This window comes from Notolabrus celidotus, chromosome 1 (assembly GCF_009762535.1).
Source record: "Notolabrus celidotus isolate fNotCel1 chromosome 1, fNotCel1.pri, whole genome shotgun sequence".
Lineage (NCBI taxonomy): Eukaryota > Metazoa > Chordata > Actinopteri > Labriformes > Labridae > Notolabrus > Notolabrus celidotus.
Genome location: NC_048272.1, coordinates 2536836 through 2564109, shown reverse-complemented (window position 1 = coordinate 2564109; position 27274 = coordinate 2536836). Strand labels below are relative to the sequence as shown.

Sequence of the window (27274 nt, the reverse complement as noted above, 5' to 3'; positions counted from 1 at the left end):
AGAAATGGCTCTGAGGTCGCGCGGTTTTTGGTGGTTTGATGCTGATGCCAACACACAATTGGTTGAAGGCCTGTTTGGATGGCACTGGGGGTTTGGTGGGGATGTGTTTAGCTCCAACAATCGTGGTTTTGAACGTTTACAGAGGGAGAGCTTTGACAAAGTCACAGGGCCTACACAGTTTAACCCTTGCAGTTCCCTTGGCTGTTTGAGTCTTAAAGAGAGTAGAAAACAAACTAATGCAGTCATTCAAGGAAGGTCTCAGCTAACAGGTGTATTACAGATATTCACATACCTGTATTGCACAAAAGAATTGGTCACAGGTCATTTAAATTCAAAGCCCCATCCGATTGGAATAATCTACCCCCTTCTCTTAAATCCATCACCTCCATCCACTGCTTTAAATCAAATTTCTTTTATCATTTAAAAACAAGCTGTTCCTGTTTCTGACGTGTGTTAATGTGCTGTTTTGATGCCTTTCTCTTTTTTGATGCTGTCTATTGTCAAGGTTTTGTTTAATGGCGGGGTGCTGGGTGGGTCCAGGAGGAGTAAGGGTGCAGGGAGAGCTTTCTGTGTTTGTGTATTTGTGTTTGTTGTGATTTACTGTTTTGTGTTATTGTTGGGACCCCCTTGAAAACGAGATGCTGCATCTCAAGAGGCTATCCCATAATAAATAAATTACAAACACCTGTATTGCACATCTCTAACATACATTTTCTTTTTAACCAGGACCCTAGTTCTCTTAATATACCACTATTCTATTTTTGTCACACTCAGAAGGACAAAACAGTGTTTCCTTCCTTCTCTGTGTAACATCTGTATTTATGATTTGTCATGATATACTTTTTTTAGATAAAGACTGCCCTTCTCCTTTCTCAAAGTTGTCTTTCTCTGAGTTTTTGTGTGGCTTTGGTAATGACATAGCTTGCTGGTACAAAGCAGCTTCCAAAGAAAAAGACCAGAGGGATATGTGAAGAAAACAAGTTTGAACAATAAATGGCATCATAAGCATTTTTCTTTTTAAATTATAGTGTCAGTAATCAGTATTGTTTCAAACCTGCCTGCTGTCTCAGTGGAAAAAAAACAACTATTACCAACACATGATGAAATCTTATTTCTTAAGATCCATCCTCAATACATTTATAGTACACACAGAGGTGGACAGTAAGAAAGTATATTTACTTGAGTATTGTACTTTACTTGAGTATTATTTTGCTTGAAGTCAGCTCATGAATTTCCTTCTCTTTTCTGAAATCTGATCCCTAAGACTGTAAACTGTGTTTGTGTAGTTCTGTTTATCTCAGTGGTTTAGTCATACCTGTATATCGTGCGTCTCCACGGTTCAACATGGAGCAAACACAGAGCAGATTTCACTCAGATCAGGCAGTTCATTTAGAGGTGGTAATGATGGCTATAATTCTCCAACTGAGCACCCATGTCCATATCTTCAGCCTGTGTTAGAGGTTTTTGAAATGAAGAATGATACGTATCATTTGAAATGTTCTCCCTGTTTCCCTCTCTGCCCAAACATACAAACATTCACTGTCCGACCTGAGAGAGCGTGTTGAGCTACATAACATTTGGTTCATTCTAGATGAACATTTCAAACTAAGTTGTCTGTGCTTGGAGTAACTTACTTGCTTTCTTCTTGATTGTACTTATGTCTGGGTTGCTGTAACAACTGAATTCCCCCCCAGGGGATCAATAAAGTAATATCTCACCGTATCTTATCTTATCTTCTTAGTTGCTGTTTTTATTCGATAGCTATAGTTTTTAGAGATTTCAAGTCATGTTTTAGAAGAAATGTATTTATTGGGATAAACCCCCTTGAGATGTGCCATCTCGTTTTAGAGGGGGTCCCAGACAGACAATAACAAATAGAAAACAGTGCAATACAAAATATACAACAAAACATGAATCCTTCAGAAGAGAAGAAACAAACAAAACAAACAACCAAAAACGCACACACAAAAAATAAAAAATAAAACACACAAAAAAACACGAACAGTCAGACAATAGACCAACTGGACGACAGAAACAACAACAACAACAACAACAACAACAACAAACAAAACAAGCAGGGGTTGGTACAACCTTAAACAAGGTACAATCGACAAGGGAAGAATAGAATTCAATTCAATAAACTAAACTAAAGGAGCACTGGCGAAACAAACAAAGAAAAAATTGTAACAATAATCGTCATAAAAAATAAATGAAGAAAAAATATAAGAGAATAAAAAATAAGGAAAGGAAATAGAGGAACAGTGAGAGCTTTACTGAAAACATAGACAGTTTGTTTTGAAATGGGAAAACAAATATTTTTTAAATAAGGGAAAAGAAGATATAGAACGAATATTTAAAGGTAAGTTATTCCAGTCGAAAGGAGCCTGAAACATAAAAGCTTTTTTACCAACTTCCTTGGCTGCAAATGGTACTGTCAAAAGAAAGTGATCAGAACTTCTTAATGAATAACTTGAGGTGAGAGGTATTAAATAATATTTCAAACAATCGGGATAGTTCAAATGAAAGCATTTAAAAATAAGGATCCTTTCTGAAGGATTGGTCACAGATTTAGTGTTTCCTGTTGTTTCATTTATCAGTATGTCGAAAACACGGAAGTCTGAAACGGCTCGTTTCAGCACACATTTACAGAAAGGTGGAGAAATCAGAACAGGGGCAGAATGGATTTTTTTCAGTCTCGGGGGGTTTGTGGACAGGGACACATATTTCAGGTAGAGAACCATGAAAAATTCGATTTTGCATGATATGTCACCTTTAAGTAATGAAGCTGTGTACTTTGTCCACCACTGGGTACACAGTGATTTTGATTACCTTATTGATGACTAGTTATCTGTATTGATATTGAGGATAAGATATACAGATTATTAAAAAACCTGTGTATGATTATATGTTTATCAAAGGATGGAGACAGAGAAATACACTGCCTACCAGTCAGACACATGGCCTATAATACGTACATAGAGATCTGGCTCGTGTCTTTTATATCTGAAACCGGCTGATTGAGACTAATGGATACAACATGGGCCATGGAAATGATTACCACATGCAGGAGACAAGTCGAGTGTTTGTAAAGAAAGGGCAGGATTCTAACATTGGCACATGAGTGTGTGTGTTTGAAGTGTGTGGTGTTTGTGTACAGGTATGCGTGTGATGTTCGTGTACCAATGTCTGATAAAACGGAAAAGCAGGAAGCACTTCCCATCCCTTCAGGTCCTGTTTACGTCCCCTTCAGCTTCACATGCACTGAAACTCCTCCTCACATATAAAGCTCACACAGACACACACACAACACACATGCAATCTAATGAAAGTATGGACAAACACTAATCCCCCCCCCCCATTGCTTAAAACACTGATCCCCTTCTTCAAGGTTAGACCACCTTACATAACCAAGCCTTTCAGATCACTAACTTTGATATTTAGCTTGTTTTCATTGAAAATAACAACAAAGTTTCTAAGAGAGAGAGTGTTCCTCCCAGCTATATTTTCAGGGACATTCTGCATAGCTACAAAAATAGCTCTGAGTTCACCATTACAGATTTTGCATTGACATTTTTTATACAAGGAGCAACAACACAACTTTTTAATTGAACAATAAGCGTTCCATGAGAACTGATGCAGAGAAAAACAACACTCAGACTTTAAAAGAAATGCATCACTCACTCATACGTCTAAGTATCATTACCTCATACAGATTTAGTCTGGAATGATGATCAAGCTGTTGCTTCTGAATCACACAAACCACAGAAGCAACTGACTTTTACTGCTCTGGTTGCGCAATGAATGGAAATACACTGATGGAAGTAGATAAGGCAGAATAACAGGTAGCAAGGAGACTTCAACATAGTGGCAAGAGTGCCGTTTATATGATGCACGGCAACACTCAGTTCAAGTCAAGTTGCAGGATTAGTGGTGTTTGAGCTGCAGTATGTCCCTGTCCCCCCTTGTGTTAAGCACTTTTCATATATAAGATAAGATAAGATAAGATTAGGGGTGAGCCCGACTAAGGATTTGCTTAGTCGAATCTGATTCATCAGATTTTGCCCATAGTCGACGAATAGTGGAATGTTTGTTGTTTTTCCTTATTGACCCAAAGTCTGTATGATGGTGACCGCATGACAATATTACACATAACCCTTTACAATTAAGAGACTCATAGCTTAAAGTAAAAGGGACAACAGAATATTATGAGCATAAAACTTAGATTTTTTTAATCTATATTGCAAAAACAACGAGGTGATGAAGGAGAGAAAACTCAAATAAGGCCACCATTCGTTAAACATGGAACAACGCTCCACTATAGAATAAGGAATCAGGAGATATTTAAAGAGTGTTCACACAGCGGAGAGCAGTTTGTCCAACTTAAGGCTAAACATTTGTGTAATGTTCATAATCAAACCTGAACCAGCTAGAGGGTTTTTAAATACCTTAGCAGAACCTTTTAAAACAGTCTTTCATCCCCTCTTTGTCCGCTTGAGTCTTTTCAAATTGTACGTGTGGAAAACCATCGTGTTTACGGGCAGAAGTGCACTCCTTACTTTGTTGACTGTAAATCCTGTCTTTGAGAACATCCTCTCTGATGGCGTGGAGGTGGATGGGATGCTGTGGATTGTTTTTGAGGCTTCAGACAGCTTTGGGTATTCCTGCTCGTTCTTTTGGCCCCGTACAGTTTTTGTGTGGTCCGGTAATCCTTGATCTCACAGCCCTCTTCATAAAGCTGCTCCTCATCTTCATCACTATTTTTTAGGATCAACTGAAGTTTTATTTTCTGACATTTTGAGCTGCCATGAACGTAGACAGATTTAAAGGCCCGCTGAGGTACGTCCACAGCTCCCGCTAAATGGGAGAGTCCACCTTTAATTACCAGGGGAGATTTAATTACCACTTTAAGGCGATTTAACACTTCAAGAGCTGTTCTCAGAATTACATTAAATAAGTCTATATTATCTATAAAAATAGGCTAAATGAGACACTATTTTTACAGGAAACAGAAAAATAATATAAAATTAGACATTGAGCACCCCCATGGTTTGAATGGAATGATCCACATTTCATATGCAAATATTCGACTATGAGATTGGCAGTCGACTAAGGCTCGTTAGAACGAATCGTCCAATATTCGACTATTTGGGGTCACCCCTAGATAAGATATTACTTTATTGATCCCCCAGGGGGGAAATTCAGTTGTTACAGCAACCCTGACATAAGTACAATCAAGAAGAAGTTTCAATAAGTAAAATAAAATCAAATAAGTAAAAATAAAAATAGATAAATAAAGCTAGAATACAATTTAGATATATACAATGTTACAATGGAATTTAGATTAAATAGCTTTCTGTAAATGTGGGTAAAACGAGCCGTTTCAGACTTCCGTGTTTTTGTTACGTAACAACAATATCCGGTCTGTAACGGAGTCAGAGCTCGGAGCTTGTTCAGCTCATAGACTGTATAAAATACAACTCAACTTCTCCGTTTTTCATTACCTGCACAAATGTGTGCTAACAAGGAGCTTAGGAGGGAGGCATGCTAGTTGTAGGCTGTCTTAATAAACACAAAGGTCGGTTTTACTCCCCACGTCTGCAGATTTGAAGATCTAGTGGATGATTTTTATTTATCATGGATAAGTGCTAGTGCTAGTTAGCATAGCCACATAGCTACATGTTCGTAGCTGTAGCTGTAGCTGTGTACCAAGACACACGTCTACATACTGACAAATAAAACAACAAGAAACACTAAATCTGTGACCAATCCTTCAGAAAAGGTCCCGCTGCCTTTCTGGCAGAGGTCGGTTTTACTCCCCACGTCTGCAGATTTGAAGATCTAGTGGATGATTTTTATGTATCATAGATAAGTGCTAGCGCTAGTTAGCATAGCCACATAGCTACATGTTCGTAGCTGTGTACCAAGACACACGTCGACATACTGATAAATAAAACAACAAGAAACACTAAATCTGTGACCAATGGTTCAGAAAGGTCCTGCTGCAGGCGCCTCTCCGTCAGGATCAGATTCTGGATCAGACTCAGAGGGTTGAAGTAACAGCAGCCGTGTATATTCAGCCAACATGTAAACATTAGATCAACGTGCTGGACAGCCGACGCACATCCACTTCCTGAGGGGGCGTGGTCAGAGAGAAAACAGAGTGTTCTGAGGAGGACTGAAGAAGAGGGTTTTTCAGGCATGCCAAAATCTGATTTCAAAGTGTTTTTTTGAGCATAAACTTTAAAGACATGTTTTGGGGACCTCTTAGACCAATATATATTTTGATGAAAAAAGCGTGATATGTCACCTTTAAGCAATAAATAAAAATAAATATGGGTATGTAATATGACCGTGAGTTGTAGTTACAATAACAATGTAATATAACATAATATAATATGGCAAAGATAACTATATAATACAGTATATTATGCATTATAATGCCAGCAGCAGTCAAGAGAGTCAGTTTGGGATGATATATATGCACTATATATCCCACTACATTGTTGGATGTTTCCCCCATTGAAAGGGAGGTGTGTGGTGGGGGGGATTGAGCTCAGTAGGCAGGATATAGCATGAAAATGACACCACCATAGTCACAGTGTCATATCCAGAGGATACACATGTTGGTGGGCTAAGCAGAGTCCATCACGATGATGACTGTTTTTCTTAATATCTTTATGTCAATGCTCCATGTAAACAGTATCCACAGCATCAACAACAGAGTGGAAAAGAACATGCAGGCAAGCAGAAAGCAGTATGAAGCAGCTTCATTATGTCCATGAAGATCGCACTAGTTTCACACATGATATCTCAATCATCACTCTGCCAACTTGCAGTGAAGTTTGAGTTTTTAATATCAGCTCACCTCGCCTCCTTGGAGAAATTAATCAGGAAGCTGGCAGAAAAAAAAGTCTGAGTCAGGTCGGGATGAAAACTTTTTAAGATTTGCTTTCATACATGCAGCCCACCGTGGAAGTTTCTGGAAATTTTCAGGAGTTTTGAGCATTTGTCAATACAGCATTACCAACACATGGTTAACACAGCCCACAAACAGCAACACATACTGTGTAATGGAACTTACCAGAAAACGTGTCAAGGCTTCATTGATGTTGGAATTTGTTGGGTAGGATTTACTGGTTGTTGGTCCTATAACAGTAAGTGAACACAGTCTGTAGTTGTCATCAGTTAGTAAACCACTAACATTTAATCATCATAATGGTTGTTTTGGGGGATCAAATATTTTTCTATTGGATAGAAAACTTAAAAAACACTTTTGTATTTATTGTCTGAGTGTCTAAAATCCTGCGATCTTATTTTCACATCACTGAAAGTACTCTGCTTACTTTCTCATTCAACTCTCTACAGCTGAGATGCTTTTGCATGGTGATCACACTGAATATGCTGCGTGAAAAAGCGGCAGTAATTCTATATATTTATGCCAAATATGTGAAGATATTTATTTGTTAAAGCGAAGTGGGAATGTGAACTGGAGACCCAGAGTGTGAGGGGCAGGGGACAGGAAAGAGAGGACAGATAGAGAAGTGAGCCAGAGAAGATAGAGTAAATAAACATAGCCGGGAAGTGTTGAGTCCACACACAGGACGTGGTTTGGTTGTGTGTGTTCTTGTGTGTGTGTGTGCGTGTGTGTGCGTGTGTTTATCAAACCCAGCTGGCTCCCATTTGCCCAGGAATGAGTCTGCACCTCTCGGAGGCCCAAGCCTGCACTGCTTTGAAGGCCTCTGTGTAGTGTGTTTGTATGTGTATGTGTATGTGTATGTATGTGTGTGTGTGTGTGTGTGTGTGTGTGTGTGTGTGTGTGTGTTTATAATAACAGCTTCATTAGGGCACTGCATGGTGCCGCTGAACACATGAAACACCCAGACATATATGTACTCTATCATGTGTACATCCTCTTATGTGTCCATTTCACACACACACACACACACACACACACACACCTACTCTTAGACACAGACATCCCTACACACACATAGACCAACACAGATTTCAGGTTTCACAAGCACGCACATAGACCCCTAAACAGTCCCAAGGGGTTGGATTTAACTGCTTCCAGATGCAAGATCAGGACAGAGCGCACAGCAACACATACAGACAAAATCTTCTGCTTTGTTGAAGTCAGCAGAACTTCTCTGTTAAAATTAATTAAGTGCTAGTGGATGGGAAATGACATGGGAGTAGACAAGTTTACTACAAGTGGGAAAACAGCTTGGTAGTTCGTAATGTCCCGATGGAAAGCAGCTTGTTCGTGGTAGGAAAAACTGGAAACATTAATCCCTGTGGAATTACAGAAATCTTTATTAATGTTTCTTAATTTTGTGTGTATCTGTGTCCTTCTGTTTCAGACGTGGCCCATATTTATACTGAGCCCCTCATATTGAGGTTGAATGGCACCCAGGAAAGGTTGCGAGGAGATCATGGAGACAAGTGTAACGGTGTTCTCTCACACTCGGAGCTCACTACACCAAGCAAGAGTATCACATGTGAGTAAATATGCACCCCACGCACTTACACACACACACACGCACACACATCATCTCTCAAAGAGACAAACACTGGGAGAGACGGGTGAGAGTTATATTTCCATTACTGATCACTTGATGAGTCACATTGTCCTGACCTTTAACAAATACATTTGCACACCCTGAAGAAATAGGTCAGGTGATCGTACACACACACACAGACTGAGTATCTACACTGTAAGCTAAGTGGGTTAAGATTCTAATTTCTGAACACAAGCATCTTTGCGCCCAACTTAAACACCTTTCCTCCTCTTTTCTGCTTTCTCTGCCTCTCTGCTGTGTGTTCTCTGTCCGTCCATCTGTCTGTCTATCTGTCGTTGAAACTGGGATTGTTGGGGTGTCACCATGACCACTCTAGGAAATTATGACTGGCACTGTGGTATTTACTTCCATTCCCCGGTCTAAATTAATCATTCAAGTCAAGTCAAGTCAACTTTATTTATATAGCACATTTAAAAACACCCAGTGTTGGCCAAAGTGCTTTACAAGGTAAAAAGTAAAAATTACATGAAGACAACAATAAACAACAACATAACAGGATATTAATGTCCTCTTCACGAGGAGAAGGCCAAAGAGAAGAGATGGGTCTTCAACAAAGATTTAAAACATTCAACAGTGGGGGGCCGATCTTAATTGGAGTGGCAAGCCATGGGACTTTTAGGCACATACAGGAGCAGCTGGTTTGTTGACCTCAGTGCTCGGGTTGGGTTGTGAACATGGAGAAGATCAGCCAAGTAGGATGGTGCCAATCCATTTAGGTGCCTTGTACGTTAAAAGTGCAACTTTAAAATCAATCCTGTGACGGACTGGGAGCCAGTGGAGAGCACGCAGCACAGGTGTGATGTGCTCCCTCTTTTTACTACCAGTCAGGAGGCGAGCTGCCGCATTCTGTACAAGCTGCAGGCGCTGAATAGACGCCATGTCTAAGCCCACATACAAAGAATTACAATAATCAAGCCTAGCCGTAATAAAGGCATGTACAACTCTCTCTAGATCCTTAGGAGGGAGATATTCCTTCACCTTCGCTATGAGTCTCAGCTGGAAGAAGCTGGACTGAACCACAGAAGAGATTTGTTTCCCAAATTTGAAGGCACTGTCAAAATGAACTCCAAGGCTCTTTACAGAGGAGTGAACATTTGCTGCGGGAGGGCCGAGAGTGCTCCCATCAAACTGTTGGGGCTGTCCAAATACAATGACCTCAAGGTTCATTTTACATCTTGTTACCGGTTCAAGCAAAACAAAGCTCAATAAAAAAGGCTCTGGTTTCATCAGGGAGCTGGTAACTCAGTATATTCTCTCACTGAGAATCTGTTTTTTCTGTGCTTTAACCCTCCTGTTATGTTGCAGGTCAAATTGACCCTTTTAAAAGTCTATTTTAGGCAATATATGCCTTCCAAACCAGCTAAATGCAGCATACAAATCTGGGCAGCATGTGACAGAAGAGGTGTGTTAATTTATTATTTATTTAATAAATTCAAAATGTAGAATAAAATGAACACAAATATTTATATTTAGGGCTTTCCAATGTACATTTAAAAAAAGTTTTTTAATTAATTTTAATGAAAAATGAGTGAGTTATCCTCATTGAACCATGATCTGAGAATTAAAGAACACCAATGGGCTACATCTTGATTTAAATGGTCAGTAATGGAGTTCAAAATTAGATTTAAAAAAATCTGATTTTGGTTGAAGGATATTTTTTTTGGGTTCTGACACTTTTGGATAATTTAATATGCACCGGGTCAAATTGACCCAGGGACACTATTGCTGTTCCAGAGAAACAAACATAATCACACACATAAACAAACTCATATATCTCTTTATTGGAATCATCATATTAATCTATATCAAAAGAATAGTTATACATTTATTTGATGGTTCTTAGTTGTTGAAAGAAGTAGTAAAGGTACACCAAACAGTCTGATGGGTTTGTCATGGGAAGTGAGTCTCTCCTCTGTGCTGGTCATTAAAAGTACCAGGATGCACCGCAGACATTTTCCATAGATAACTAAGTTTTGGTAGTCTTGTGGTAGGAGGACTTATTCAGTGTGGGTTTAGGTGAGGCAGTTAAACAGAGGGACAATTGTTGAGTTAAGGGCACCAAGTGAATTCAGTGTTGCCACAACATTACTAAGTTAGAAGCTTTGAGTCAGACTCAAGTCTTCTGAAATCTGAATCAGCCTTAAGATACTCAAAGGGGTTTAAGAGGCAATGTTAAACTATAAAATAACTAACAGGTAATATTCAGTTTCCTTCAATCAATCAATCAATCTTTATTTGTATAGCGCCAAATCACAACAAACGTTATCTCAAGACTCTTTTACAAACAGAGGAGGTCTAGACCACACTATGTCGAATTATGAACAGAGACCCAACACCAAGACAGGGTAAGACTCAGTCTGACCCCACCTTAATCCATTATGAGCATTGCACATCGCAGTATTTAGCTAGTTACAGTGGTGAGGAAAAACTTCCTTTTAACAGGCAGAAACCTCCAGCAGAACCAGACTCATGTTAGACAGCCATCATGCCTCGACTGAGTTGGGTCTGGAAAGACAGATAAAGGGGAGTAAGAGAGAGAGGTGATAGTGATGAGACGAGTCGTAGAAGCTGTTGCAGCTGGAGTCCAGCACGTCTGTATCAGCTGGAGTCCAGATCGTCCACAGCAGGAGGACGTCTACGGCAGCTCAGAGGAATCTACGAGACAATGGAGCTCAGGGACTCCAGAAAGGTCTATGGTTAGTAACTTTAATGGGACAGGCAGAGTTAAAGTAAGTGATGAAGGGGTTTCCTTGCATCCTTTGACTTTGTAAATTACAGACACTTATGCTATTAGCGTTATTGTTAACAGCTTAACTCTGAGTGTAATTCTTGATGGAATTTTTTATAGTTTTATTTATAGTTAGTTTTTTTTTTACTTTACTGCAATCTAAAACTATGTTAATATTACTGATGACACTCCTCTCAGCCATGATATCTAACCAGTGGTGGACAGTAACAAATTCAATCTACTTGAGTACAGTACTTAAGTACATTTTTTGAGTATCTGTACTTTACTTGAGTATTTTTTTTGGGGGGAACTAATTACTTTTACTCCACTACATTTCTATCAGTGCTCTAGTTCCTCACTTCTTTTGCTTTGAAGTCAGCTCATGAATTTCCTTCTCTTTTCTGAAATCTGATCCCCAAGACAGTAAACTGTGTTTGTGTAGTTCTGTTTGTCTCAGTGGTTTAGTCATACCTGTGTATTGTGCGTCTCCACGGTTGAAAGTGGAGCAAACACAGAGCACATTTCACTCAGATCAGGCAGTTCATATAGTGGTGGTAATGATGGCTATAATCAGTCCCTCCAGGATTTAGCGGGACTTTTTTGTGATTGTTGCGGCCCCAAAAAGCCTGAATTTGCGACAGCTTTTTGAAAAAATTGCGGTGAAAGTTGCGATTTTTTGTTTTTTGTTTTTTCCCCCAATAACATCTCAGGGGCAAGTAAATACGCTAAATTACAGTTGTTTTTAGAAAACATTCTTGATGTGGCCACTGTGACTGTGTTTTGATTCTCTTGATTCACAGAAAAATGCCATGAAAGGGCTGTATTGCACATTTACAACGGTCCCTGAATGCACCTCGCAGTGACAGAGACACTTGACAGGCAGTTCACGGCACTCTGAAACGAATCTGCATCTTTGATGACTAGGAGTTGATCAAAACTTACTAAATGTGTCTGATGTTTCACCAAACTGGATTAAATCAAGCTGTAGATGAAGAGCTTTTTACGGTGATGGCGGTAACAACGTCAAACATCAAATATTAAACAGACGTCCCCCGGGTGTGTCTTTGTCACTAACGCACACCGGGGGTAAAAATCATCAATGAAGATGAGACAGATGCATGGAGGTGAGGAGAGCTGGTTCATAAAGCACACCTGCTGCAGGTAGAGACCAAGTTAACACTGAGCCCCTCAATCTATAAATAACAACGTTGTCATCGTCACTTGTCCTGCCTGCTGTCCCCTCTTTTCACCCGTTCTCTGTGCGTGTTTTATTGTTGAAAAGTGCCGATCAAGTGAGGACTTAAGTTTATGTTCCTAGGAAGTGAAATTGATGACAAAACCGATGACGTGCAGGGGCTGAGATTAAGGTCATTGGTCATTGGAGGTTTTTGAAATGAAGAATGATACGTATCATTTGAAATGTTCTCCCTGTTTCCCACTCTGCCCGAACATACAAACATTCACTGTCCAACAGTGTTTCATTCCAACATTTCAAACTAAGCTGTCTGTGCTTGGAGTAACTTAGTGTTTTATTCCATGGTACAGTTTTTAGAAATTTCAAGTAATGGTTTCTAGATAACATCACACCTGTCCTGCAGCAACTCCACTGGCTTCCCATTCAATTCCGCATCATCTTCAAGATTCTGTTCCTCACCTATAAGGCCATCAACAACTTAGCTCCTCATTGACCTCCTCCACACTAAAATTCCCACCTGTAGTCTCAGGTCCTCCTCTTCCATCCAACTCACCCTCCCACCTGCTCGCTTGACCACCATGGGGTCGAGAGCCTTCAGTCACTCGCCCCCCCCCGCCTCTGGAACTCTCTCCCCCTGTACTTACAGAATTCCACTTCTCCCACCTCCTTCAAATCCTGCCTAAAAACTCAACTTTTCCACCAAGCTTACACACTCTAATCCACCCCCCTGGGAATGGAATTACTTCCTCTACCCCCTTTCATCCTTCTAGTATTGTCCCTTCATTCTAATGTGTGTATTTTTTACTGTTGAGTGTTGCTTTTATTATGCTATGTTGTAAGGTGACCTTGGGTGTCCAGAAAGGTGCCTATAAATAAAATGAATTATTACTATAAACATACTACAGAATACTTCTATGTATTCTTGACTGCATTTATGTATCGTGAAAATACGTTTTGAGATGTTCTAAGAAGTACTTTGAATACTGAAGTATTTTTAAAAGGAAGTACTTCAGTACTTTAACTCAAGTAATAATCTGACAGAGCAACTTTCACTTGTGTTGGAGTAATATTTAACATGGAGTATTTATACTTTGACTTAAGTAATGAAGCTGTGTACTTCCCAGAGGAAAATTTTACTGCTTAGAGCTTTCTCTTCTAAGTCTCTGGAGACAAAATTGAGATTCTCACTTCAGCCTCATTCAAGTTTCAAATTGTTCTCATTAGTTTCTCCTAAAATTCACTAGGAGAAATAGTTGAGACCATAACATGAGTCTTATTTGAGATTTAAATGAGAGATCTCATTAATGGATCATTTTCTTCTCTTTTTTAAAATATATTTTTGGGTGTTTTGCCTTTATTTGATAGAACAGCTGAAGAGAGACAGGAAATGTGGGGAGTAGTGAGCGGGGGAAGACATGCAGGAAATGGTCGACCGGCCAGGAATCGAACCGGCGGCCCCTGTGACGTGGACTGTACCCTCTGTATATGGGGCGCTTAGACCGCTAGGCCACCAGTGCCCAAAATAATCCACCCCTTTAATTGTAATAATCTGGATAAATCTGGTCAGCCTTTTTGCGGCCCATATTCTAAATAAATGGTCTGTCATACCTGGTATGAAATCTCTATCTTTTGCAATTTCTCTCAAATCCACTAAATCTTTGTGAAGTTGTTTTGTTCCAAACAGACTTGTAAAGGAAGGACCATATTGTGAAGTCAAAGAAGAGATCATTTCACATCTAAATAGCTGATCTTACAAGTGGTTCAAATGTTTTAATGAGAATTGTAAGTTTGTGGACAATTACATTGAAATCTTAATTTTGCAGGGCACTATAAATGTTCATGAAAAGATGAGCACAGGCTCTTTCTTTGCTCCATCTGAGCTCAACTTGAGACACAAAAACTGAGTCTGACAAAAACAAATGGATGAGGTTAGATTGAGACAATTGAGAGAGCTCCCTGATTTCTCCACCTGAGCTCAAAAGGAGTCACAACACTTGAGAAATACCTGAGAATCATTTCAGATTTAGACCAGATCTCCTTTTGAACTGAAAGGGAGACTAAGCTGAGACTTTTTGCAACTTTTTTTCTGAAGGCAAGAATAAGAAACAGGAGACATAAGCTGTAGTCTCATTTTGCTTTCAAACAGATCTCATTGTTGTCTAAGAGACAGAAATGAAACACTTTTGAGATCACCTCTCTAAATTTATTTTCCTATGGGTTTGTCCACCACTGTATCTAACCCATATCTGATGACCACAATCTGTAGTATCACAGTCTATGTCTTGGAGGTAAATCTTTTTTTCCATCAGTCTATTACTTCTGAACATGAAAATCTACTATAGTTGGTAGTAGTACTGAAGTAGGGAAACAGGAGCTGGAGACATCAGTGTGTTTCAAAATACGTTTTTTTATTTGTATTTATTTACACTCTGCTCTTCAAGTCTAAACCACTTTCCATAACCTCCAGCTGTACAGTCATTACACTCCACCTCAGTTTGCTGTCTATGTGTTTCACAACACCTGAAAGTAATCCTTCCAGTCATATCACCATCTGCCACCGCCCATTTTCCTCCCCCATATTACAAGTCCAGCGATATGTCACAGCCAGAAAGTCACTCCAACTGTCTGTGTCGCAGCCAAAAGTTGCGCAAGTATGCTAAGTCATTACCTCAACACATATACTGTTCCTGCTTACACTCCAGTTTGAAATAAGTAGACTCTAAACCTTATTGTCAACCTATTTCTACTTTGTCAATTCACTTGGGTGACAGAGCTTCACAATAACATGACTTTCAAAACGCTGGCAAAGTTTTCTTGATGCAAAGAGCACTGAGAAAAATATAAATGCCCTGAAGTGGTCTAGGTTTATCCTTTCTGTCACTGAAAGAAAAGGGGGAATAGTTATAAAAAGTGAGGGATAAAGAGGATATATTGAGGAGTGAGCTGACATTTGAGCATGTGTTAGAAAACTGTGAGCGTATTTCCTGGAATCCGAGGCCAGTCGTGGGTGACATGCACAAACACACAAACCTGCCCCTTGGTAATAGCTAGTTTGAACTAACTGAATAACCAGCAGTTCAGTCAGGAAGTGGATAAGTGGGTGAATGTAGGGTGTTTTGAGCTGAGTAGGTGTGTGAGAACGTCTGCTGTCTGCCGCTGTGTTTGTGCCTCTACCTGTCCTGTCTGTAGCGTGAGCTATTTCAGATTTTTCTTGCTGCCTCTCTCACTCCTGGCTTTATTTTACATCCCAATAAAAACCTATGGAACCCACCAGCTCCATATGCTGTGCAGGGAAAGTTATGCAACTCTAGTAGGCTTGGACAAAATGTACCGCCATGCACACCAGTCCTTACTGGCTTTCCTTTACGTGCCTCCTCCCTTCATCCATAGCTTCTTCCATCTTAAACTTACACAATCACATATGTTCATGGGCTTAAACCACAAACTAAACTCTCTTTCTCAGGTAATCCAGGCAATTTATGCCCTCGTGTCTGCATAATAATATGCTTGCCTCTTCCATGGTTTGTGTGTTTTGTATGCCTTACAAGCTACTATCATCCTGACTGCAGTTTAAACACAGTCCAATCAATCAATCAATCAGCATGAGTTTCTCCAGCTTCATGAGAGTGAAGATAGCTTTGACTCAGGCCTGTGGTGAGGTCATGGCTGTGTGACATCTGTGATGGCGTGTTTGTGAGCGAGAGGGTGAGGAAAACAGAAGCGAAAACAGATCATTCCCCAGCACCGTATGTTCGGTCTCGCAGTGATGACATCAGAGCTGTAGTATGCGTCTGGCCCTGGGCCTATGACAAGCTGTCTGAGAACAATGTGCTTTTAACATATGTGAGTGTGTGTCACAACCTGACTGAGCACACACACACACACACTCACTGTCAGTGATGTCATGGATACGCTGCGGTTTTTGACGTCACGGGCACAGCAGGATACATGTTCACAGACTGCTCTCACTAATCTGGACTCCAGGGGAAACGATGACACATGTTGTGTTATAACTGGCAACGTCACAGTAGCATTTGTCACACCTCCTTTGTGTATTTGTATCAGTCTGGAATCATTTTGAGCAAAAAACAGAAAGAAGACTTTTTATGCATAAAAAACAAGGCCATGAAAGACTGCAAGGGAAAAACTGAGTGCACTTGTTTGTTGTTGTCTTGTCATCTTTGGGGAGGAGCTTGCAGTTTGTTGTTGAGGGGGAATCTGGCACGATTGTGCGCTGTCTTTAATTCGATACCATTTAATGTGCTGTGACTGTTTTATATCCTTGTTCCTCAGGCACAATTCTCCCACTCGTTTTTGTTTCTCTGACAGTCTTCCCTGAATTCACAATCTCCTTATTGGTGACATTTTCACATTTTTTTTTAACATTTTTTAGATAACTGTGACACAGAGCTGATTCTTGGGAAGTCTATATGCATGGGCAGTGATGTCAGAGGGGTCATGTGAGGGATCACATGCAGAAAGTGGTTGGTTGATGTCTCAGATCAGTGATTAAGTGATTAAGACACTATCTATGTTTCCTCCTTTAGTTTTTAATGTTTGTAGATATATGTTTGCACTGTTTCCGATCATATGTCAGGTGATCTGTAAATGATTCCCTGAAATCCACTACTGAAAAGAGCCGAAAGGAAGTTTTCCTAAAGCTTGGGCCATTGGCCAAGTTATTCTCTTTTGCATCACTTTCTTTCTTTCTTTCTTTCTTTCTTTCTTTCTTTCTTTCTTTCTTTCTTTAACCAGGTAAGAGACTGATTGAGATTTGGAAATTCAGTTGTTACAGCAACCCAGACATAAGTACAATCAAGAAGAAGTTTCAATAAGTAAAATTAAATAAAATAAGATAAGATAAAAATAAAATTAAATTAAATTAAATTAAATTAAATTAAATTAAATTAAATTAAATTAAATTAAATTAAATAAATAAAAATAAAATAAAATAAAATAAGTAAAACTAAAATAGATAAATAAAGCTAGAATACAATTTAGATAGATACAATGTTACAATGGAATTTAGATTAAATAGCAGTAATTACAGGCAGTATTAAAAATGATTCAGTAGTGATGGTTGGTAATGACAGATTAAGCAATAAATAAAAATAAATATGGGTATGTAATATGACCATGAGTTGTAGTTACAATAATAATGTAATATAACATAATATAATTATAATACAGTATATTATGCATTATAATGCCAGCAGCAGTCAAGAGAGAGAGTTCGGGATGAGATGATGGAGTGTGACAGACAGAGCAGGGATGGTATGGATCTGTTCATGGAGGGGGTGTCAGTGTCAATGGACAGCGTTGCTCCGCCTCTTCCCCTTGTGCGGTTCTGAAGCCAAAAAATCCCGCTCCTGGGCGCAGCCATTGTGCAGCCAGTCTGGTCAATTGCTACTGGTCACTCCCAAAACCAGGCTTAAAACCAAAGCTGACCGAGCCTTTGTGGGGGCTCCCCCTCGGCTCTGGAACAACCTGCCCCAACATATCCGCTCTGCAGGATCAATCGAGATTTTTAAATCCTCTCTTAAGACACACCTCTTCTCCCTGGCTTTTAATCAACATTGAGTGGACATCTGGCATAATCTTAATTCAATTTTAATTTATTTTATTCTATCTTATTTTATTATACATTTGCACTGTTTACGTATTCTAGTATTGTATTTTAGTGTTGTATTGTATGCTATGTTTGCCATTTGTGCTGTTTTTGTCCTGTACAGCACTTTGGTCAACTCCGGTTGTTTTAAACATGCTCTATAAATAAAGTTTGAGTTGAGTTGAGTTGAGTTGAGCCAGAGCCTGTGAAGCCACTGTAATAAGCTCCACCCTACAGCATAGCGTCACATGACGCTGTGTGTCCTTAGAAGTTTCCCTCTACGGCGGCAGTGAATCAAAGGAAACCCGGAAGTAAAACCCCGTTTTTTAAACTCTAATAACTAACGAACAATAAACTTTTCAGAAAAAAGAGGCCTTAGACACAAAACAGTCAAATAATAACTACATATCACCACAGCATACGGATGTGAGAAACATTCATACGAAGTGTATTTATTTTTTAAAGTTTGACTGCTCCCCCATTCAAATGAATTGGGAGACGGATTTTTTTACCTATACTGCAGCCAGCCACCAGGGGGCAGACACTCTGCTGAAAGCTTCACTTCCAGCCGAGCGAGATGCACCCCTGGTGGTTACACAGTGAATCAGAATCAGAATCAGAATCAGAATCAGCTTTATTCGCCAAGTATGCTTGAACACACAAGGAATTTGACTTTAGTAAACTGGGCTCTCTTTGTACAAGGCATAAGAATAAGAATAAGACCTACAATAAAAAATAAAATAAAAAAATATAATAACAATAACATCAGCTATAAATACAAAGAAACAACAAATAGGCTTGACTTATATGTACAGGCTAAAATAATGTGATGAAGTGCAGTGGTGAGTAGCAGAGGTAGTTTTTACATTATAAGAATAGTAGTTGAATAATACAAAAAATAGAAATATGGAATTCTGCTTGGAGAATTGTTGCATTGTGTATTTACATGTATATTTACAGAGAGTATTGATTTGACAGGTATGACACTGTTATGGTTTAGTGTTCATCAGAGTGACAGCCTGGGGGAAGAAACTGTTCTTATGGCGGGTTGTTTTGGCGCACAGTGATCTGTAGCGCCTGCCGGAGGGGAGGAGTTTGAAGAATTTGTGTCCAGGGTGTGAGGGGTCAGCGGTGAGATGCTACCTGCCCGTTTCCTGGCCCGGGACCGGTACAAGTCCTGGATGGGGGGGCAGGTCGACACCAATGATTTTTTCTGCAGTCCTTATAGTCCGTTGCAGTCTGTGTTTGTCTAGTTTGGTTGCAGATCCAAACCAGACAGTGATGGAGGTGCACAGAACAGACTGGATGATGGAGGTGTAGAACATGATCAGCAGCTCCTGGGGCAGGTTGAACTTCCTGAGCTGACGCAGGAAGTACATCCTCTGCTGGGCCTTTTTTCTGATAGTGTCTATGTGGGAGGTCCACCTCAGGTCCCGGGAAATAGTGGATCCCAGGAACCTGAAAGAGTCCACAGTAGACACAGTGCAATCACAAAATCCAATGGAGCCTGTTTCTCTGTCTTTTATGAGTGACTTGAATTCCCCCAGAGTTATAAGATGTGTCAGTTTCAAGTCCTTCTGCACATCATTCCACGTAAACAGGGCTGAAAATTTAAAAGCCTTTTTTGACCAGTTCAGTTCTGACTCTCAGGACCTGCAACTGTATGATGTCGTGAGAGCGCAGGCTATATCAGCTGAAGTTTCTACACATGTGTACACAGAAGTATGTAGGGAGAAGTCCAAGAATAGATTTATAGATAAAAATCAGCCAGTGAGAGAGTCTATGACCGGACAAAGATGGACAGTGTGCGACAGCGTATAAGGAACAGTGATGTACATGATAGCTGCAACTGGATATAAAACGCAACACACAGTGATATAAAGGATCTAATTTCTTTACAAACTGATCAGGAGTATTCATAACAGGCAGGTCTCCATAGTCCGACAAGGGTAAAAAAAAAAAAAAAGTTGTGGTGATCAGATCACAATGTCATATTTCATGTTTTAACATGAGCATTAAAGAATATTCCTGGCAATTTGCAAAACAAACCACATGGAGACTAATGCACATGTGAGGCTACTTTTATCTCATAAATGAAAGCTCCTCTAGAAACATGTGCAGGCAGGAACATCAGTTCACTCGCAGTCAGTCAAGTGTTTGAGTGCTGAGGTTGGTGCATCATAATTATTGTATGCACATACTGAAGAGTTAAATCAGAACATCACAATAACACTGCTTTTATGCCTGAGATTATAATTGATTTTGGATTAGATTCATATTTATGCAAGCATGCAATTTTTGCATTTATTTCTCTCTTTCTTTTTTTATAAGTCATCAAAATAGTGTTAGCAGCGAGGCAGAGAAAAAAAACGGTCCTAATCCAAAATATAACATGAAAATAAATTATTACTTTTATCGCTTGAAAGTCAAGACTATGCATTTGTGAAAGCCCTGTTTCTAAAGAGAATAAAACAACACCACATTTAAATGAATCCTTTAATGTTAAAGCACTGCATACTAATTACAGATTAATTCTGTTATAGAGAGCTTGGCCTACTTTAACAATTTAACCTTAGGAGCCTCATCTTGGGGTTTTACTGCATGCATTTCTTGCTTACTCATCAGTTCTGACAACTATTGTTCCCTTTAAAAATACAATCACTGATTGGTTAAAACCCTTAGTTTCTAGAGGTTAACTGCGGTTATTTTCAGTTTGAAATCCTGTCGATTGATGGGGTTTAAGGTTTCCTCAAACGCTTAATTAAGATTTTGCTTCACCGCTTTGCTTGAAGTGCAGCTCTCCATTGTGCCCTGAGGGACTACAACACCTCCAACAAAGCAAAGCTGTAGAGCAAGCGAAATACGTCCTGTTATCACAATGAACAATGCTCACCAATCAAAGTTCTGCTTTTGAAATTTGTCTGCATCAAAGTTTTGTGAAGCTAAGATATTGAATGTTCTCCAGGAATTAACTGACCAATGAGAAGCCTTCACTTGTGCTGGCATATAGTCACAGAAAAGGTGAGAGACAGCCAGGCAGAAGTGACAGTCTGAAGTGAATTAACAGAGCGATGTTTCTATTTCAAGAGATTGAATGGACCTTTGAACTAAAAGGGAATGTGGAAAATCACAAGAATTAGTATAACTTCAGCCAGAGTTGAGTCACTAAGTTCTTCATGTCTCATTTTCTAACAACAGACTTACTCATCTGACTGGATGCAGCTCATCAAACTTGACTGACAAATCCCCCTTTTAGTAGTTTTACATTTAGGTTTTCATCCAACAACACAAACGCAACCATGCATGACAACCCCAGGAGAGTCAAGGGGTATGAAATGTGATTTATAAGGTTGAGTTGATGTTTTAAAAGGTTTTGAAATATTGTTTAAATAATGACAAACTTTGCGGTGATAGATCTCTCTGGCATCTGTCCTTATGGGCAAAAAAAAAATCAAGCACTCACAGTTTTCAGTTGTGCTTCAACCTTTGTTCTCTCAGTCATCATAATAAGCAACAAATTATTTAGCTGGAAACATAGTTACTTTGATGTTCTGCTTGAAAAAGCAAAAAGACCATGTATTTGTATTCATCCATCATTTTCTCTAATGTTATTTACTAATAAAGTTGAGTTTAGGAATTACATTTTTCACAGAAGATACACTTTTCTGCCTTTTTATGACCTAAATCTCCTGTTCGCCACTTTCAACACTTTGACCTACATAGACAGACAAACTGCAGCGGAGGAGACGGCAGGATAAAGCAGCTGGAACAGGGACAGACAGACTTCATCATCATTCTGGTGACTCATTGGAGTAGAGGATAAGTAGGGAGGGAGAGATGAACAGCCGTGCTCTGGTCTGAGAGGGAGGTGTGTAAGTACAGGGTAGCTGAGAGACGCCAGGAGAGGAGGAAGGGGGAGGCAGGGTGTGTGAATGGGGGAGTGTGCTGCATATTCAACTGATGGTGACTCATGCACGCTCGCTCTTTTTGGCCATGCACATTAGCAGAGATATACATCTGAATACACATGTTACCAGCTGTTGCAGGACGCCCCAGTGGGCCAACACTGCTGTTTTAGAGCCACACACACTCACACACTGTGTGGTTGCCCAATCACATCATGATAATCCCACAGTCATTTGGCTCTTTATTTGCTGTTATTTTTAACCAGCTCCCACTGCTGAATCATTGTGTTTATGAGTCACACCCATGCATCCTCCTGGACCAAAATATCCACAAGCAGCAACCCGTTTCTTCTGCTTTGTTCACTTCATCTCCCTCAACTTTTTCTGTCCTGATCTCAGACAAAGGAACCTTGTTTTTTTTTTCTGTGTGAGAGTGCACGAGTGTGCGTCTGCACGTGCCCTTGAATGCATATATTTGTGTGAGTGAGTAAGCCTGACCTCAAGCTCTGTTTGGAGACAGTCCTGCCTGCCCGTCTCTCTTTCTGTCTGTCTCTCTGCCTGCCTGATCCGCCTATGTACTGTGTTCACACTGTACTCTCTAACACACACACACACACACACCACAAAATCACAAGACGTATGAATTCCTCAAAGAGTCACAATACAGACCAAGAGAGTAACAGAAAAACTTTGCAGCTTCCCTCCTCTCTGTCTAATCCCCTTCTTCTGTTACTGACCTACATCCTGGCCAGCTCAGTGTTAAGAAAAAGAGTTGTGCAATAAAGGAACAAAAGAAAATTAGACAGAAAGTGAGGACAGAGACAGGAAGGGCATGAAGTGAAAGAGAAAAAGAGCAAGAGACAGACATAACATATAAGGGCTGCATGCATTGACTTCTGACATACTTAGGGGGAGAAACTATGGCTCCTTCTCATTTGCCCCTGCACATGAATGCACGCCTACACATCCACTCACACACACACACACACACACACACACACACACACACACACACACACGCTCTGGCTCTGCAGCCTGCCAAACATCTGGAGCAAAGTTAGAAAACGCTGAATGAAAGAATCTTTAATAACTCTGGATTGCTTGTGTGACCACGGCCATCAGCCAATCAAAACAGGTCCTAGACGGGTTATCTGTCTCCGAGTGGTTATCAGACGGACGCTTTTATGGCAAGTCGTGTTTCATAGCGAAAGCTCGGGACCACACTCTGATTGCCTCTGTGTGTGTGTGTGTGTGTGTGTATGTGAGAGGTGGAGAGTCTTAGCTTTGATTTTCTGTGAGGCTCCTTCACCCTGTTAAGTCTCACCACACCTCTCCACACCATATGCTTTCAGGTCAAGAAAATATTTAGAGCCGCAATAGGATGGTATTAAATACTAGCATAATATATAAAAACCAGGCTCCCATTTTATTCTTCTTTTCAGGGTGTGTGTTTGGTTTGGCAGGCAAGGTGAGCATTTCTGCCTCCTCCCCTCTAGCTGAGCAGTTAATACTTGGAGGTAAAATATACGTTATGAACTGAGCCAAGATGAACAAATGTGAATTGGCTTAGAATTTATATGTTTCAAATCTGAAACAAATCTGCATTCTTTCAAACTCTCAGGTTAGAGGAGGAGTGTTTCAGAATCAGAATCAGAATCAGAATCAGAATCAGAATCAGCTTTATTCGCCAAGTATGCTTGAACACACAAGGAATTTGACTTTGGTAAACTGTGCTCTCTTTGTACAAGGCATAAGAATAAGAATAAGAATAAGAACTACAATAAAAAATAAAATGAAAATATAATAACAATAACCTTAGCTATAAATACAAAGAAACAACAAATAGCTTGACTAATATGTACAGGCTAAAATAATATGATAAAGTGCAGTGGTGAGTTGCAGAGGTAGTTTTACATTATAAAATAGAAGTTAAATAATACAAAAAATAGAAATATGGAATTCTGCTTGAGAATTGTTGCATTGTATATCTACATGTATATTTACAGAGAGTATTTATCTGACAGGTATGACACTGTTATGGTTTAGTGTTCATCAGAGTGACAGCCTGGGGGAAGAAACTGTTCTTATGGCGGGTTGTTTTGGCGCACAGTGATCTGTAGCGCCTGCCGGAGGGGAGGAGTTTGAAGAATTTGTGTCCAGGGTGTGAGGGGTCAGCGGTAATGCTCCCTGCCCGTTTCCTGGCCCGGGACCGGTACAAGTCCTGGATGGGGGGCAGGTCGACACCGATGATTTTTTCTGCAGTCCTTATAGTCCGCTGCAGTCTGTGTTTGTCTAGTTTGGTTGCAGAGCCAAACCAGACAGTGATGGAGGTACACAGAACAGACTGGATGATGGAGGTGTAGAACATGATCAGCAGCTCCTGGGGCAGGTTGAACTTCCTGAGCTGACGCAGGAAGTACATCCTCTGCTGGGCCTTTTTTCTGATTGTGTCTATGTGGGAGGTCCACCTCAGGTCCCGGGAAATAGTGGATCCCAGGAACCTGAAAGAGTCCACAGTAGACACAGTGCTGTTCAGGATGGTGAGGGGGGGGAGTGGGGGGGGGCTTCTCCTGAAGTCCACTGTCATCTCTACCGTCTTGAGCGGGTTCAGCTCCAGATGGTTCTGACTACACCAGAGAGCCAGCTGTTCCACCTCCTGTCTGTAAGCAGACTCGTCTCCGTCCTGGATGAGACCGATGACGGTGGTGTCATCTGCAAACTTCAGGAGTTTCACCGAGGGGTCTCCTGAGGTGCAGTCATTGGTGTAGAGGGAGAAGAGCAGTGGGGAGAGAACACATCCCTGGGGGGCGCCAGTGCTGATGGTCCGGGTGCTGGATTTGATGCTCCCCAGCCTCACCTGCTGTCTCCTGTCCGTCAGGAAGTTGGTGATCCACTGACAGATGGAGGCCGGCACTGTGAGCTGGGTGAGTTTCTGGTGCAGGATGTCTGGTATGATGGTATTGAACGCAGAGCTGAAGTCCACAAACAGGATCCTAGCGTAGGTCCTGGGGGAGTCCAGGTGATGCAGGATGTAGTTCAGACCCATATTGACTGCATCCTCCACCGACCTGTTTGCCCGATAGGCAAACTGCAGGGGGTCCAGCAGGGGGCCTGTGATGTCTTTCAGGTGGCTCAACACTAGTCTCTCGAAGGACTTCATGACCACAGATGTCAGGGCGACGGGCCTGTAGTCATTGAGTCCTCATTCCAGGGACAAACACTTGTTGTTCCCTCTCACACACTCTTTCATTTATCTTGTCTCCTTTTTTCTTGCTTTCTTTGTCGTTGTGTAAGAGTCTAGACAAGTAGGATCAGGGGTCAGTTCAGTAAATGCATCGCGCTTCCCATGAGCTGATGCCTTTAGGGTAGGCTTTGTAATTGGACTCCTTTTCCTAGAGGCCTCAATTCTATGAGGCTACATCAGCAAGTTCACACACTGTCAGCCCTTCTAACTCATGAGCCCCTGGCAATTTCTAGATAATGTAGAAAATGCCCTACATTTTTAGGAACGTGTCTTTCAACTAGGGATGCACTGATCCCACCTTTAAGGTCCTCATACCGATATCGATGCCTGGGCTTTGGTATCTGCCGATCTGATCCTGGTATTGATTTGACAATCTCTATTCCTTAATGTGAGGATAGAATCATGTTTTGGCAACTTAAGGCTTTTCTGACTTTGTCAGAACAATTAAATCCAATAACGGGTCAGTTTTTTCACACTTTGAATCCATTAATAGAAGGTTTCTTCCTTCTTTGCAGTCGGCTACAGCTGATGGAGACTTCCTCCTTTGGGCTTCCATTATATTTTTCAGCGCAACTGCAATCCGTTGAAACATTACCGCTGCACATGTCAGAATCAGAATCAGAATCAGAATCAGAATCAGCTTTATTGGCCAGGTATGCTTGAACACACAAGGAATTTGACCTAGGTAAACTGTGCTCTCTTTGTACAAGGCATGAGAATAAGACCTACAAATAAAAATATAATAACAATAACATCAGCAATAAATACAAAAGTACAACAAATAGGCATGACTGATATGTACAGGCTAAAATAATATGATAAAGTGCAGTGGTGAGTAGCAGAGGTAGTTTTACATTAAAAAATGACTAGTTAAATAATACAAAAAATAGAAATATGGAATTCTGCTTGGAGAATTGTTGCATTGTATATTTACAGAGAGTATTGATCCAACAGGTATGACACTGTTATGGTTTAGTGTTCATCAGAGTGACAGCCTGGGGGAAGAAACTGTTCTTATGGCGGGTTGTTTTGGCGCACATTGATCTGTAGCGCCTGCCAGAGGGGAGGAGTTTGAAGAATATGTGTCCAGGGTGTGAGGGGTCAGCGGTGATGCTACCTGCCCGTTTCCTGGCCTGGGACCGGTGCAAGTCCTGGATGGGGGGCAGGTCGACACCAATGATTCTTAGCTAGTACAGCTCAAATATGAGCTTGATATTAGCTTAAAGCTGGGGTTGGTAGTCAGATTTAGCTACACTTTTTGTTATACTGGTTAAACTGATCTTTATGTCCCGATGGTAATCAATACATAATGTGTTCTTAGAAAAGAGTGAAAAAAAAGCAGCTATCTACAGCCGGAGTACACCTGGGAAAACACCAACCAATCGCCGCCTTTAGGGTCCAAAATTGTAAACCAATCAAATCCCTTCCTGCTGTTCTGCCCACCTCCTGTGAGTACATTTCCCCGGCTTGCACTCCCCGTCCCCTGCCTCTGCTTCCTCTGACTCTTCTTGCATGTGAGCTGGGGCATCGTTTCGGAGGAGCTCAGAGGGAGGAGGGGAGGTGTTAGACGGAGTTCTGGGGAAATGCTACATTCAAATTCATGCTAGTTTTCCATGACTACCAACCCTAGCTTTAAAACTAACTTTAGCTATGTTAACACTAATGTAAGTAAGGCTTAATAAAATCAGTGCACACAATTCTGCATTTCTAGCTAAACCAAGTTTCTGAAAGAACAGCCAGGTAGAGGTGGATGGTGTACTGGTTTGAATACTGTCACTAGTGTCATGACATGAACTGGTTTTGCTGTTTTCTAAATGCACATTTTGGTTTGAGTGCACACATGATGGAGACTTTTTTTTTCTGCAGTCCTTATAGTCTGTTGCAGTCTGTGTTTGTCTAGTTTGGTTGCAGATCCAAACCAGACAGTGATGGAGGTGCACAGAACAGACTGGAGGATGGAGGTGTAGAACATGATCAGCAGCTCCTGGGGCAGGTTGAACTTCCTGAGCTGA

The 27274-nt window shown here is 40.6% G+C and overlaps 1 protein-coding gene across 1 annotated transcript in view; it reads left to right on the top strand.

The window, feature by feature from the left end:
* The window catches only part of mdfi (MyoD family inhibitor), a 51561-nt gene that overhangs the window by 16044 nt on the left and 8243 nt on the right, over positions 1–27274 (top strand). The window contains exon 3 of the mRNA XM_034691536.1: positions 8364–8501. Within this exon, the coding sequence (XP_034547427.1) occupies positions 8364–8501 (138 nt within the window). The remainder of the gene's footprint in view (positions 1–8363; positions 8502–27274) is intronic.